Below are 16,536 nucleotides of genomic sequence, written 5' to 3'. Positions count from 1 at the left end.
TTATTAGATTTCATATTTTCAGCACAAAGAATGAAAAATGTGATTTTGCTTTTAGGTGGAGTGGCACAGCGGCATAATTTGCTTGCATACAAAGTGAAGTTGTAATTTGAATGTATAAAAGCATGTTTTTGATATATAATCATTACAAAATCATGCAAAATGACCCTAATTTGCTTGCAAATAAAGTGAAGTTATAATTTGGATGTATAAAAGTGCATTGATATAATCATTGCAAAATCATTCAACATGAGCCTGATTTAGACTTAGAATATAATGTAATCTAAATTTCAAATAATAATCTATTCCAGTCTAAACACATTTTTTTTTGGAAATGAAAGAAGAAACAAAAAAGGAGAGAAGATAAACAAAGAAGTTACTTGGCACCAGGGATTCGAACCTTAGACCCTTAGTGCTAAGCACAAGATCACCAACTTGTAGCCACAGGGGTTTCACTAGCGATTCTGTACATATGACTTAGGCTGATTGCGTCATGGAATACATGCATGCGCAGTGGTTTTCTTTGTAAGGCTTTGTAAGATTTATAGAGTTAGGGTTAAAAAAAACTTGTAGCACTTTTACAATCATTATAATACTTTTCAAGAAACTTTCATTTATTTTCCATCATAAAAACATAACAAACTAGATAAAAAAATCAACACAAAATGTGACATAATGCAAAGAACGCAAGCTTAAATGCCAATGGAAACACACACAAAATAAGCAATGAAAAAGTAAGAAAATGTTGACATCAAGAATGAGTACCAGTTCACTGCATATGATCTTATGCTTGAATTGGCAACTCTTGTTGGACTGCATGTTCATTTTATCATGTACTCCGTATTGGTTTGAGTTGTGCCTCAGATCTGCTGTCTCCTTGTACCTTTAATGCTACTTATTAGAGGAACATGGAGAAGTAAGCAGATCACATGTGTGGAAATATTAATTTATAATTAATTGTCTACAGTATGCTTCTCATCCAAGTAACATCACATTATTGAAGTACTAAACCCAACTTGAATATCTGATCTGTCTGTTTTTGAATTATATAGATTATATAGAATTATCCTCCTTCACTTCTGAAATATCCCAGGAATTATCCTTCTTCCTCTTGGAGGAGTTTGGGAGGAGAACTGTCCTATTTTCGGGTAAAATATACCATCTCCCAAAAAACCTTCCTTATTAAAAAACGAAAAAAATAAAATTACCAATTTTCCATTTTTCAACATACTCGCACCCAAAGACCATTTCAGTAAAAATTTGTGTTTGTTATAAAGAACTCTTATTTTGCTTAAAATTAAAGCTTGGAGAATAATAACCTAAATAAAGATCAATTTTTGGCAAAATTGTCATGCAAGGAACTTGACAAATTTGTACTTCACCCAAAATAATAAAATTTATGTACTCGCCATTTATAAATTTGTTTATTAGACTTTTCTTTAATAGTTTTTACTGAATGTAAAAAAAATGTGTTTTTTGTTGCAGTGAGGAATGAATGTGTATAGTGCTGTTTGAACAATAAAAATTTAAAAAAGCAAAATTAAAACAGAACAGAAAACAAATATGTAGCAGTATCGCAATTAATTTTCCTGACATTGACTCCTTTATGCTTGATGGTATTGGACACGGTTCAATTATGTGAATGGTCTGTTATCAATCAAGCTAATGACATGACAATATGCATATGTGACTCCTCGCCACAACTGAGCCCGGATGTCGCCAATCATCATTTTTGAGATATTCAACCAAGATATTCTGCTTGAAATTAGCTTTAAAATGATGTATATCATGTCTATAGTACTTGACATTTAAGTAGTGAAAAATCAATAAAACAGTCAATAAATCCTTTCTTTCCTATTGTTTATTGTTAAGTTCGATGGAGCATATCTCAATAGTGGCACTGGCGACATCCGGGCTCAGTTGTGGCGAGGAGTCACATATTATTCATATACCTACATGTACATATATCGACTGCTCAGTGCCAGAAGTGGGTAAGTGCAATAGCTGCCATGTGAATATTTGGCAATTTACACACATATTTTACTCATGGCAGCTACACATGGCAGCTATTGCACTTACCAACTTCTGGTACTGAGCAGTCAATATATTACCTCCATGAAACTCTTGCCATCCTTATAGCTTTTGTTCTCAAGATATTTGTTTTTGCCAAAGTCTCTGACAACTTTGGCTAAGAATCCCTTTGACGAGTCTTGGTAGGTCTCTAATAGTTTGTGTTAATTGATAAAATTAAAATTATAATTTTATAAGTCATTGATGTTATTAAGAGCAGACCATGATGTAATTACTTCCATGGATGATGTAGAAGTTCATAGATGATACAGAAGTTCCCACATATCAGCAACTCCATCAGACTTGTATACGTGTAGTTTAATTATTATTCCAGTTGTAATTGGGTCATCCTGTGTTAGCTCAATGCAAGGCGCCTTTGTTTTCACCAGGTTTCCCATGCTTTATTTGTTAAAATGATAAAAAGTGAGATATAAAAAAAACGTCTAAACGATCCCCTTACAGCAACCTTCAAGTGGAGTAGTGTGGCCTTCTAAAGAGAGATGGGCACTCGGGCCTGTGAATACAGGTTTGTCCCTTTATCTTTACTTGTGTTTTTGTTTACCATACATTCTGATTTCAAACAAATTCTGCACATATTTAATTGACCATATTTCTTAATATTCCAGTTCATGTCATGTTACTATGCACACAATATCTATGACTACCCGTGTCTCCTAGACAACATTGTTATTTTACCAGGTGAACATGGTGAAGCATGACCTGTAATTATATTATAGATGCAGACAACTTATATTTGTTCCAAACTGATCAATTGTTTTTTACATTTTTTTTCAATCAATTAAGATGAAATGTTTGCTGCAAAAATTGATGGATGTTGATAATTGCAAATTTGCTTTAAATACCAAAATATATGGTGGTTTTAAGTAGTACAGGTCTTCTCCTTTTGCAAGAACAAGCACCTTGGTAAATCTTCCTTTCTTATCATGTGTTATATAGCCTATTTTGAGACATGTATCACTTTTATTTCAGTTTTCACCAAAATATCAAAATAATCCAGCTTTTGGTCAAAGAAGGGCCCAAATCTTTGACTTTCTGGAGCATCAACTTAGATGTATTATCTCAGACATCCTTCCTTCAGGCAACAAACGGCTGCAGCACAAAGTGACTGCAATCGCAGGTATCCAATGTGATCTGATTGCGCAATCATGCGAGTATACATATGTGATACGATCTGGTCTATGAAGGCTAAAAGTGGCAAATTTGAAATTGAGATAAGGCAAAAATATGGAGTATAATAATAATAAAATTCATACAAAAATAGACATCACAAAACTTCAGAACTTTAGAACCAAGTATGCCAGTCTTTTGGTATTTTCACTTTTAAGTAAATGATACCGTAAACGCTCGCCTAATGGTGCTATGGGCTCCCTTGACTTAACTGGAATTTCAGACACAAATTTTAGGCATTTACCCTTAATTCTTGTTGGGATTTTTAGAGAAGGGAGCTCTCTATTTGAAAATGAAATTTACCCAAGGCAAAGGAACCCAGGTGCGCCATTAGGCGAAAGTTTACGGTAGTCTAATGTTTGTATTTTGTAATACCTATAATAACTCGATTTTCAAAAATGCCTCCTTTGACTTGCATGATGGACCAGATCGTGTCACATATACAAAATTTTATGCTTATTACCACGCAAACACTCATGGCTTGCTTATAATGCCCAATCTTGTCCTCAGCACCCGAGGGCCATGGTTTATAACCGGACGGAAGAAAACAACTTTCCTCTTCATCATATTTCTTCCTTCCTTCTAGTTATTTCTTTCATGTGTTAAATGTAGAGTGTGATTTGAAAAAACCTCCATTGATTTTGGATAAAAATGTCCTTGATAACTCCTTCAATAAAACCAAAATACTTTCTGCTTGCTTGGCTACAAGTCAAAGTCAAGTCAACACTAACACTACTGAATTGATGAATTGAATTGTGATATCAAAGGTTGGCATTTGCTGCTTAGCTGCACAATATTGAGTTCCTATATTGGAAATGTCATTCAATTGTCATTCAATTGTATTAAACTATGGAAACTTTCATTTCAACAACTTGAGGGTTGCATAAGAACCAGGAAGCCTTACCTCACAATGAAAACCAAAGGCTTTCTGGTTCTCAACCCCCAAACTCTTCCTATACCTTTGTACAGGAGCCAACCATAGCTCTATTTTTTTGTTTGGGGGGGGGGGAGGGGGAGGTCCACATTATAGAAATTCTGTACCCTCTTCTAAAAGATCCTGTGTACAGGGCTGGTTGTAAGTAAAGTGAAAAAAGAAGGGAGAAATCCCCCCAATGCCCTTTATTTCTAAGGTGAACAATTCTGCAAAAAACACTTTCCTGATACTGGGTCATAAATGAAAGTATCTCATCAAATTGAATTGTGGAGCTTGATCCCTCCCTCCCCATAACAATGTTTTCATTTGCCCACAATTGCACCATTACATTATTTATTTCAGAGCTCAAATCCCAGATGGTCAGTAGTTTTCTTAACCCCAGGGTTATGTTGTGTGTATAGACTATCTATTTCTGATGTTAGTTTGGCAAGTTATTAATAATATTTTGAAATCCTTTTCTTTTTCTTGTCTTTTCAGATTTCAACTTGGAGCAAGTGCTAAAGAACAGCACATCTTTCAGAAATTATTTAGTGGATAATTTGAACATTCCAGCCATCAATGCAGATGATGTCATCACACATAAACTCAATATAGATGAGGTAGGCATTAGTGTCAATCCAGCTTGAAATGTGTGTGTGGGGGGGGGGGGCACTCGACCTGACTCGACCTGACTTCGACCTGAATTGTCAAAAGGAAGCTGAAAAAAAATGGGCCATCTTTCCAAAAGGTGGGGGGGGGGGGGACACGTCTGCCCCGGATTGACGCCCATGGAGGTAGGTACTATACAGGGATGTTAAGTTTTATGGTTTTCCATTTTTTTATCCGGGAGAAGGGTGAGACTCTCATAGCATAATATTCCTGATCCCTAGCATTTGCTAAAGAGATGCTCTGATCAGTGCTCTGATCAAGTTGTTCGACTTGCTTGCTTCGCTTGCACCATTTCAAGGTTTTTATTTCAACACCTACTTGCATCCCTGACTACTTTTAAGTATAATTTATATAATAATTTGGTCGGCCTATAACTGGTTAAGACTCATAACATTGTGGATTGGTAATGATATATATAGAATGATTAGAATGGCGTTCATGCAGTTGGGGCGCAACACCTACATTTATGCTAGTTAAAGTGCAATGTTGTTTTTATGGTCTGGTGCAGCTGTTATAATATTTGTAATTCTTTGTCTATATTTATAATTGTTTTGAAATTAATCAATGATTGCCTTTTATGTATGGCATCTTTTATATCATTTTTTGTGTGTCATCGCTTCCGTGCAATTTGACATTATTTTCTTAGTGTTTCACAGCTGGTTCTGTGTACGTGTCTAAATTTAATATGTTTTAATATGCATGCATCTCACTAGTTATTTGATTATTCCTCATTGCTTGTATGTAATATGTAATATGTAATATGTATAGGGATGCTGGAGTGAGGGTTCCTGCCATTCCGTTATGCACTTTCTTTTTTCTGCGTTGGCACTGCGGTCTGGCGAAATCAGTCCCTCCAGTATTTCAGTTTCTTTAAAATTATTTTTGCGTAGTTTTTAAGACTGTATTTTAAGTACCGGTAGTAATTTGTAGCTTTAAGATTGTATTTTTCATGGTTTGTAAAGCGCCTTGAGACCCTGTTGGGTTAAAGGCGCTTAATAAGTGCGGCTTATTATTATTATTATTAATATTATTATTTTGATGTTTTCCAAAACATGTGCAATATTTGGAAAAAGTTAATATTTTGTGTGCAATTTGTTTTTGATGTCTTTTAAATTTCTTTAAGTGTTCAATCTTTTTAATGTTTTGATATTTATAATTGCTTTGTAATTTTACATGTAATTTGGCTATTTGGCCACGATATGTGATTTAATAAAATACCGATAATAATCACAATGTGTGACTGGCGAATACACATAAGTGAATTTAATAATAAAAGTAGTAATTGCAAAAATGCAAGTATATTTTAAGTGCAAAGATTTATTAAAGCAGTTATATAATAGTCAGTAAATTTTGCATTCTGGTGAAATTGTTCATTTGTTCAAATTGTTTAATTGTCTGGTGTCATTGAAAATATATTTAAAAAAAAGGATTATCAATATCTAATTTTGTATTTATGAATATTTTCAATCATCCAGGTAGATAAATATAGTTGGACTAAATTATAATTCTGTTCAACTGGACTGACTGTTTTAGATTCGCTATGGTATCACGTCATATCCATTAGTTACGAACCAACCATGTCCAAGAGTTATGTCCAAGAGTTACGACCCAACCATCAGAAAAATTCCTCGACGACGTCACTTCTACCACCGTGATGTCACAGGTCAAGAATACAGAGCCAATTCTAGATCAATAGGCCTGATGATGCGTCATGAATATGACGTGATACCGTAGCCATCTAAAAAGTAAGTCCAGTTGAACAGAATTATAATTTAGTCCAACTATATCTAACTTTGTCTTCCCCCTTTTTGTTTCTCAGGTTTATAATCTCTTGTACGGCACTCCTCCTGTGCCACTCACATATGATGGTAATTCCACGCACAACTCATCAGACTTCCATGACTTTGTTGGGCGCCGATTTGAAGGTTTCAACACTGGTACAGTATTCAGATCCAAGCAAAAGCAAAGTTTACTCAGCTTCAGGGGCCTGTTGGGTATCATCACCCTGAACCCTGGATTGATTGGTGGTGGAAATGATGACGATGATGATGAGGAAGATGGTGGAAAGGGAGGCACAGAGAATGGGGAAGCATCTCTTCTTGTCCAGGATTATGTGGTAAGAAACAAACAAGCAAATAAACAAACAAACAAGCAAACCAAAATATATTCCTCCAAAATATTTTTTTTTAAATTTGAGAGATTAGATATATGTCAAATAGCCTACGATATGTATCTTTAATTTCCAAATGGTTGTTTATTTACTTACAGTTAATACATTACTCAAAAAATGTCAAAAAGGATCAGAATCTGACAATCTTGATTTCACAATCTTCAATTCTGTTTTGTTCATATATGAAATGGTGCTAAACAATGTATTTTTCAGTGTCATTGGATGTCAGTACTTGGTAGTATAAGTGCACTGCAGGGGCGGATCCAGGAATTTTCAATAGGAGGGGCGCTGAGCCACCACGGCCGCGGCTCGGCGCCCACACAAAGTTAGGCGCTGTTCTGCAAAAATTAAGGGGGTGCGGCGCCACTCGGCAAAAATAGAGGTGGTGCGCACCGGGTGTGTCCCCTCTAAATCCGCCTCTGCACTGTTACGTAAAGGTTACTATGAAATGACACTCATCATACAAGGTTACTGGTTTTGCTAATAAATATATTCTTTAATTTCTTTGAGTAGTGTACATGTTAATATCAGTACAGCTACATTCAAGGTAAAATAGAAGCAAAGAAAGAATTGTGCATGCCATTATATTGCAGCTTGACTATGTTCCTGGTTTAAATGGAAATATAATGTGATTTATATTGAATTAATTTACATGCTGATAAAGTGGTGTCAATTTCATCATATTCATTCTGCACGTGCACCTGCATTTGAACACACAAACTGGTCAAATGAATGAGAAAAGCTGTACTGAAATAAAAGTAACACACTGCTCATTGATATTGTTGACTTCCAGTACACAATTTATTATAGAAAAATTATTTAATTTGTGTACATCGTGGAACATTCAACTACGCATGGTACTCCGCGACTAATCATGCTAATACATGATCGTACAACGCTACTCTACGCGTCCAATTAGCGAGGTTATCTGCGTACAACAGCTTACTACGCACAGCCACGCAAAGAATATGTTCCACAATGTACACTAATTAAATAATTTTTCTATAGTTATAATTACATAGGACATGATTGTGTAGAGGTAAAATGTACCAATTCCAAATAAATATATGTGAATGAGGATTTTTGGGTGATGGGCCTGAATGTTAGGTAGATTTTGATGCAAAGTCCTTTTCAGGACTTTAATAATTCATTCTGTCTTATTGCCTTATTGCATTATAACAACAATAACAACAACAACAACAACAATAATAATAATAACAACAATAACAATAATAATGATAATAATAACAGTACAAAGTAAAAATATACACAAAATGATACAGGAAATAATATAGAAATAAATATATACAAATAATACACAAATATGGAGCAAAATTACCAAATAAAACAAGCTACAACTTAGTTCTCAACTCGATTAGATTTTGCGTGCAAAATATGCTAATTACATGTAAGTAGCGAATTTACATCAAATAAGTAACTGTTTTGTGATCTTGCTAATCTATTTCTGGTTTAGAGATTTAAAACACAAAGTGCAAAATGTGCATGATTAGGCCTAAAAAGAAGTCTGTATTGCCCTTAAACCTTTAAAAGTCAGGGTTGGTCGGTAATTAAAAAATGCAATTCCACCACAAAAAATAATGATATATCAGGTTTGTCAGGCTTGTTTTTTAATATAAAAAATACAAATTACAAACAGGCTTATCATTTTGTAAATTTCATACCAAATATATGAAAATTCAAATATATGGGAAGAATAAAAAAACACAACCCCATTTATTCAAATTTTAGGGTCAGTCGAAAGGGCAATACTAATCTTTTTTTCTGCCTTATTATTGATTACTGTGTTGCAACAGTGATACATTCAAGTATTCTTTTATCAATAGTGGGGAAAATCTCAATGGCGACAATTTTGGCAACAGTAGCTCTGTCGATAGTAAAAATCCCATGCAGAAACAAGTGATGGTGCACATTTCAATATGTCTGTTTGAAGTAGTTAATGCCATGAATTTAGTGTTCTAGCAGTCATGATTTTTATGCTTAAAAGTCAGTAAGTTTGATCCCATATTCCTTGTAAAATATATGTGTGTGTTATAAGAATCATGGATCTAAGTAAACTCTTTTAGACAATGACTTATTCTGAAAGTAGTGTTGATGATGAGTGTAGAGTTACTAACTTGAGTGTGCAGAAAGCTAATCTGATGAGAAGTGGGTACTTGATATCTCATGAGTTTTGTCAAGTCTTAACTCATCAGCAATGGGCTATTCCATTTAAAATATATACACCCTGCTGAAAACATGACCTTAATCTTCAAATGGAGTTGCTCATTCAGGTACATGTAACCCCATTTGGAATTCACACTCCCTGTGTGGAAAATTAAGGCCATGTCTTCCATAGTGAGTGTATGGATTTCAACTAGAATAGCCCAACTCACCATGAAGGATGCTCTGTTACATTTCTTGAGGCATGTAGCTTTCTTGGTCTTTTCTTTCGTCAACATTTACCTTCCGTTGCTATTAGGTAGCAGCGATAATGCGGATATTGTTATCAATAAATGACTCGCGTGTAAATGCAAGGTGAAGGGGAGGATCTAGTGCCAAAACTGGAGTATTTTTGTGTAGGTTTATTTTCAGGGATTGATAAAATCATCACCTTTATTTGTAATACAATTATCTTTACATACAAGGTTGTCAATGCGGGGATCATGGTGGCGACTCCCCCCGCCTTTCAAAGAGGGGGGAACACAATATCAAATGTCCCCATTTGGGCAACTTTAATCATAAAGTCCAAAGCACAATGTTGTTTGATTTCAATTGACCTTTTCGGTAAATCCCATAAGCCTTTGCGAGTACACCTAAGAACTCGTCATTCTGCGTCACGCCGCTCCGCACCCATGCGCACATCGTTTATCGAACATCGTTACTGCGCATTGCAAGTCGGCGTGTCGTCAAATGACGAGTTCTCAGGTGTACTCATAAAAAATATGGAATTACCGAAAAGGTCAATCTAATCCTCTAAGTTTGCAAGCGTCCGTACAGGCAAACCCCTGACTGAACCTTCAAGGGTTGTAACCCTCTCAGTTACCTCTGAGTGTATGCCTGCATGTGGACACACCTTTTGACAAGTTCACACATCCACAGATTTGTGGTCGCATATGATGGCAGGAGACTTTGCAGGCAATATGTTATTGTGTTATATTGATATTCACTGTGATATTTTATTAAACCTTTCTGATTGAAATTGCTTTGTTGAAATTGACAGGTTTATTGCCACATTCATATATGCACAAAAATATGAAAGGTGACAAATATTGAATGAATATTTATAGTATGTTTTATTGACATATTAAGTGCGATATTGGTTTGAAATTAGTGTAAAAACATAAAGCGGGAATATGTGTAAAATATTAGGATTTATCTTTTCTATGTACGTGGAATCCTTTGGTGATGCCGCAGTGGTAATTCACTTGGTTTCAATTTGCAATAAGAAATTTCATATACATGAAAATGTGAAAATCAATACCTTCGCAGTGAATATAATTTGCAAATGGTAGTAAAGTTTTTGTTTTAATGAAATTATGATAAGGATAATGAACTGAGTGCAATGCATTCGTCAAGATAATCGCACGCGCCGTGGAGTTATTGCATTTAGCTCGAGAGCCGATAGGCTCAAGAGCTAAATGCAATAACTCCATGGCAAGTGCAATTATCTTGACGAATGCATTTGCACGAGTACATTATCCGTCATACACTTTGAGTGTAGGCCCATTAAAACAATAGGCAATATTAATTGCTGCATTCATTATATTAGTTTTAATATTAGGAAAATATCTTACATTTTAAAAACACCGTCAGGACATTGACCAGCTACGTAGCATTTAACTGGTAAAGAAAATCAATCCCTGTATAAGTAATAGCTATCAATGGTATCGATTGCGCCATACGTCATACTTTATAGTGACTTATTCACGCATGGTTTGTAACCAATTGACTTTATGTTGTGATCATTTAGAGCACTGAACCAGTTCGAAAAGATCGATTTAGATGTCCGACTAGTACTACGGTGAATATCAACTGGACTTTATAGCTCTATAATTTGAACTTTAAAATCTACTTATATTAAAACACAAGACATTGGGATTTAACAATTTTGTTCAGTATTATCATAGGCCTTCAAACGCATGCATTTGAAGGCCTATGGTATTATAAAGCATGATCATGATATTATGCGCTAGTGTGTGTTTCCCGGGCCCGGCTATGTTATTTTAGATATAGGCCTACATGTATTTCATTTGTAAAATGCTGAATATTTTGCAATGGTGTCATCTTGTATAATTATGATCCACCTGTTTTTGGCCCTTTTTAATTAATAGAAGCTCGATTATTCTCATTTGATGTTTGATTTATTTGAGGTCATTAATCATAATTTATGACAATGATATTTGCACGAGCGATTGCCGAATAGGGTGCAACCCTACTAGTCTTATTACAAGACTGCCCTACCCCAACCCTAAACCCTAACCCTAAACTCCGTAAACGAGGACTGGACTCAAGTCTAGCGAGTTGCACCCTATTCGGTAATTGTACCCTAGAACACCGTTTGTAACTATACCATTTTAACACTACAGAATGTATATTCGTACTTTTTTGATGGTATATATATCGAACAGACAATTTTATAGTTATGTGACCTCTGTGTCGAAAGCGCCACCTAACTCTACTATATGGTTATGTGAAAGTAGTATTTCTAGTATTTGAGCGTGCACGTATTATCTAGAATCTATTGTTTAGCGTGCAGGTTTTAGATAATGCATTGTTTAGCGTGCAGGTTTATATAATTTGGGCTGTGAAGGGTAGTTCGCGAAAATAATGCACGGGAGAAGAATACATAACGATGAATAGAAACAGGCACTAGAAGTGTATGTATTGATATATATTGAAACAAGTCTCATCATTGTTCTACCACTACCAGTAATACAAGTGTTTGCACTTTAGTGTGAAATATGTATTGATATATTGATCAAGCCAAATCAGTATTTTTCTGTTGATGAAAGTACCTGCGTTTGTACTTTATATTAGAGTCATGCGGTAGCATGACCAGCAAGTTTTAAAAAAAACGACTGATAAAGAAGAATAAACAGATGCACCGCAAGACTATATTTACACGGAACAAAACGCTATTGTTCTTTGATATTTTTCGCTGGCTACAAAATATATCTAAAACCATGCTAAATCTTATTTACTGTCCAAAGTGTCATATTTTAATAACTTATTATTTCAAAAGTTACACCAATCTTACAGTCAATGCGATTGTTTGATAATAAACAAACATTCTTGCTTTATTTCACGCGGTATTTCATAGCCAAAATTAGTGGCAAATCATAGCTAATCATACTGATATCCACAATCTTTCGTCACTGCTACAGCCATACATGGCGGTCACTGTCGCACCACTTTTTCAGATTCACTTTCAAATATACCCTAGCATTTTCCTGGATACCCTACATACAAATTCTGGATCCCATTCGCCAACAAATCAAGTTTTTCACAATTCTTTTATTCTTTCCGGACCACAGCATACATTCATATTAATAAATACTCCACTTTCACAACTCATTATAACGGGACGTCCCTGTGGCGAAGCAGTTAAGGCCATGGACTTCTAATCCATTTATGAATTTTTTCTCAAGTTCGAAACTTCTCACCACTTTTTTTAAAATGTTTTATTAACCAATTTATTATCATAAATCAAGAATAATACCATTTCGAACATCCATTGCTATTGTGATATTATTTTTTTTTTCATCAAACAAACATGTTTGATTTTTTATTCACATTTAGGCCTAGGCCTAGGGCCTACTTTCACTATCCAGATGCTTTCACCATGCCTGACTATCATGACATGTTCGTCATTTAAAACCCATTGATCAGTTTATTTATTTATATATTTATTCTTTCTTTATTGAGGGTAATACTGCTTCAGTGACAAGCACTGCTTTTCAAGCAGGCCCTCATTGTATACATGTTATAGCAACAAAATATATTACGATACACAATATTTACAAAAATAGCATACATAATATACTAGTATTACAATTAAGTATAATGGTATCATCAAATACAAGAAAATTATAAGTACCATGATTCAAAATACAGAAATACAATAATTATATTTATACAAAAAATAAGCAAGCAAATGAACAAAATGTAGATAAAGACAGGCCTAAATTTCTTTAATTTTTGACTGAAAGTGTCTCTGTTCACAGCTCAGACTGAAATTATATTTGGAATAAATATTATAAATTGTCACAAATTAATAATCACAAACCGCGAAAGATCGCAAACAACTGCCGCTGAATATTGATATTGAGAACCACAAACCGCTGAAATTTGGATATCCAACTAGATTGCCCGTAAGGCTACAAAGAATCACACACCACGGAATATGGATATCCAACAAGCTTAACTTATAAATTAAGCTCCCGATAGAGGGCAGGGCTTGAAGGGAAATTAAAATCACAAATCGCGGAAGATCGCCGACAACCGCCGCTTAATAGGGATATCCAACTAGATTGCCCCGCAGGGCTACAAAGAACCACAAACCGCGAAATTTGGATATCCAACCAGATTTCCCGCAGGCCTATCGATTATAAAGAACCACAAACCGCGAAATATGGATATCTAACAAATTAAGACTTCAAACCGCGAAAGATCGGCAACAACTGCCGCTCAATATTGATATCCAACTATATTGCCCTGGAGGGCTATAAAGAACCACAAATCGCGAAATTTGGATATGCAACTATTACCCCACAGGGCTTCAAAGAACCACAAACCACGACATATGGATATCCAACAAGCTTAAACTATAAATTAGCTCCCGATAGAGGGCAGAGCTGGATGAGGGAAATTAAAACCGCAAATCACGAAAGATAACCGATAACCGCCGCTTAATAGGGATATTCAACTAGATTGGCAGGGCTATAAAGAACCACAAACCGCGAAATTTGGATCTGCAACTAGATTTCCCCACAGGGCTACAAAGAACCACAAACCAAAAAATATGGATATCCAACAAGCTTAAACTATAAATTAGCTCCCGATAGATGGCAAGGCTTGATAAAACCACAAACCACGAAAGATGCCGACAACCGCCACTTAATAGAAATATCCAACTAGGTTGCCCCGAAGGGCTACAAAGAACCAAAAACCGCGAAATTCGGATAACCAAGTATATTGCCCCGCAGGGCTACAAAGAACATTAAAACATTAAAACACGATTATCTTGCCTAGTCGGGGCATTTAGACGCTTATCGCATTTACCAGTTCCGACTTGAAGTAGGCCTAAATCGGACTTACTCTCTGTGTCTCTCTGGCATTGTCAACATTGGGTGTGTGTTGTTCATATTTACATTTTCTTTACATAATTATTTACGTTGCCTTGAATAATTAAAGTATATTAAAATGTATATTGATCATTGTGTACGCCTCATTACATTACAGTCACGCGTGACGATCAAGTTTTAAACGACTGATACAGTTTTGTTTAATTATTTATTGTCATGAATCAAGAATAGCAACTTCAAACATCTATTTTCGTTTTATTCGTTTTATGGAGCACTTCGTAACCTGATGACTTTCCAAGCTTGGAGCTGCTTGGCTACATTCATAAAAACAAAAGAAATCTACCATAAAAACGTTGACAACGTAAAAGAAATCAGCAAGTTTAAAAAACCCACCTCGGCTCACTTTTTGAAACTTGGTCCCATTTTGAATACCAACAGCAAATCAGTGTTTTTATTTTATTTCAACAGAATACAGCGTTTCCAACAAGATTGCAAGCCTACTTGTTATTCGTTTAATTCAATCATTAATCATGATTATTCTAAAACAAAACACAATAGGATATTGGCTTACCATGCAAGAACAAGATAATAACCTTTCAGGTCGTTCCAGAAAGCATACAAATTAATATCGCATCTGCACATTAAAGATACATAACACTTCTGGAAATGTTTTAGATTTATATAAATATGATAAAGTTTAAATCAGTACCATTTACAAATGGGACCAAGTTTCAAAAAGTGAGCCGAGGTGGGTTTTTTAAACTTGATGATTTCTTTACGTTGTCAACGTTTTTTTGGTAGATCAATTCATACATGGACACATTCATTATTAACAGTAGTAAAAAAACCCCACTGTTCTTCCGGTGATGAAAGTAATGGTGTTTGCACTTCATAGCTTGTGATCATAGAATGGGAATACTAATGTTTTTTTAAGGGTATATAGAAAATTACCATTGTATTAACAAGACTGCAAGAGTAACATGTTTTGACGATAAATGATCATTGTTTCATCATAGGAGAATAGAATATTCTACACTAAGTGCTTCTACTAAATAAATTTTATCCAAATATGAAAGCATTTTTCATTAAAATTATATGTTTATTTCAGGGCAAATAATTTGGTTGGGACTTACAAGTGTTTTTTTCTAATTTTTTTAATCACATATTTGTGAAATACATTGACATTAGATTACAGTGTGAATCAATTGTGTTTAAAAACATGCATATTTATGTCATCATCATGTAATTTTAAAGTAGTATTTCGTGATCCTAGCATCCTCTTTTGTCATTTGTCAGTAGTCCCTGAAATATAGGTTTTCCTGGCCAATTTCGCAACTTGTGCGTTCGATTTAATAAAAGTGTCATTAGTTTTGCAAGAAGATTGAATGATCGCATAGCGAATCCCGATTTCTTTTTTCGCATTATGAGCAATTGATTTCATTTAGTTCAATCAAATTAATGTATGATCAGAACAATTCATTATTGTGAATTCAATTTCGTTTTCGAATGTTCCAATTTCACCATTAGACGTCGAATTTAAAGAAATAGGCAATCAATTTAGCCAAAGATGCACGGGGGACTGCGAAACGTTGTTAATCCTATTTTCAATTTCATGCATTGACAATCTAATTAGCGAAAAGGAATTCAATTTGAAATTACACGCATTTTCAAGTATATTGACATAGGCCTATAGGACCTACGTCTATGTTGCAGCAGAAAAAGAGTGAGTAGCCCTATGTAACACAGAATAAACATACAAATATTTTAATGGGTAATGCTTGTAATGAGAATTATACAGTGTTCATTTATAAACACATTAATGCTTGCAAATACGAATACCAATGTAACATGTTAATATTGTTTTAAACACACAAACGCATTAAAATAGGCCTATGTTTAAACGTCGCTTAACACGTTCGGGTGTTAGCAATATTAACACTTTAACATGTCAGTTAATCCAGTGGCGTAGCATCATAGTGGCACGGGGGGGGGGGCACGTGCCTCCCAATCGATCTGAAATTTAAAAAAACAAATCAGACAGGAAAATGGCCGAAAAACGGCTTGTGCCCCCAATCAGACCCGGTGCCTCCCAATCATGGTCGGTGCCCCCGAATGAAAATTAATACAATGTTATACTCAAGGCCTATATATATATATATTATATAGTACCGATTTTCACACAATGAAATGGACACGAAATGGGTCTAACTATAAACAGGTTGTGA

At 34.9% G+C, this 16,536-nt stretch overlaps 1 protein-coding gene across 3 annotated transcripts in view; it reads left to right on the top strand.

Annotated features, from left to right (window-relative positions):
- LOC140137970 (ATP-binding cassette sub-family A member 2-like) overlaps positions 1-16,536 on the top strand; it is a 194,728-nt gene that overhangs the window by 45,026 nt on the left and 133,166 nt on the right. For all 3 annotated transcript variants that reach the window (XM_072159793.1, XM_072159792.1, XM_072159791.1), the window contains exons 6-7: positions 4,667-4,788; positions 6,657-6,953. In XM_072159793.1, coding sequence (XP_072015894.1) covers positions 4,667-4,788; positions 6,657-6,953 — 419 coding nt within the window. The remainder of the gene's footprint in view (positions 1-4,666; positions 4,789-6,656; positions 6,954-16,536) is intronic.

Source organism: Amphiura filiformis, chromosome 17 (assembly GCF_039555335.1).
Source record: "Amphiura filiformis chromosome 17, Afil_fr2py, whole genome shotgun sequence".
NCBI classification, from domain to species: domain Eukaryota; kingdom Metazoa; phylum Echinodermata; class Ophiuroidea; order Amphilepidida; family Amphiuridae; genus Amphiura; species Amphiura filiformis.
The sequence above is the reverse complement of the archived record's forward strand: the minus strand, read 5'-3'. Positions and strand labels throughout refer to the sequence as shown.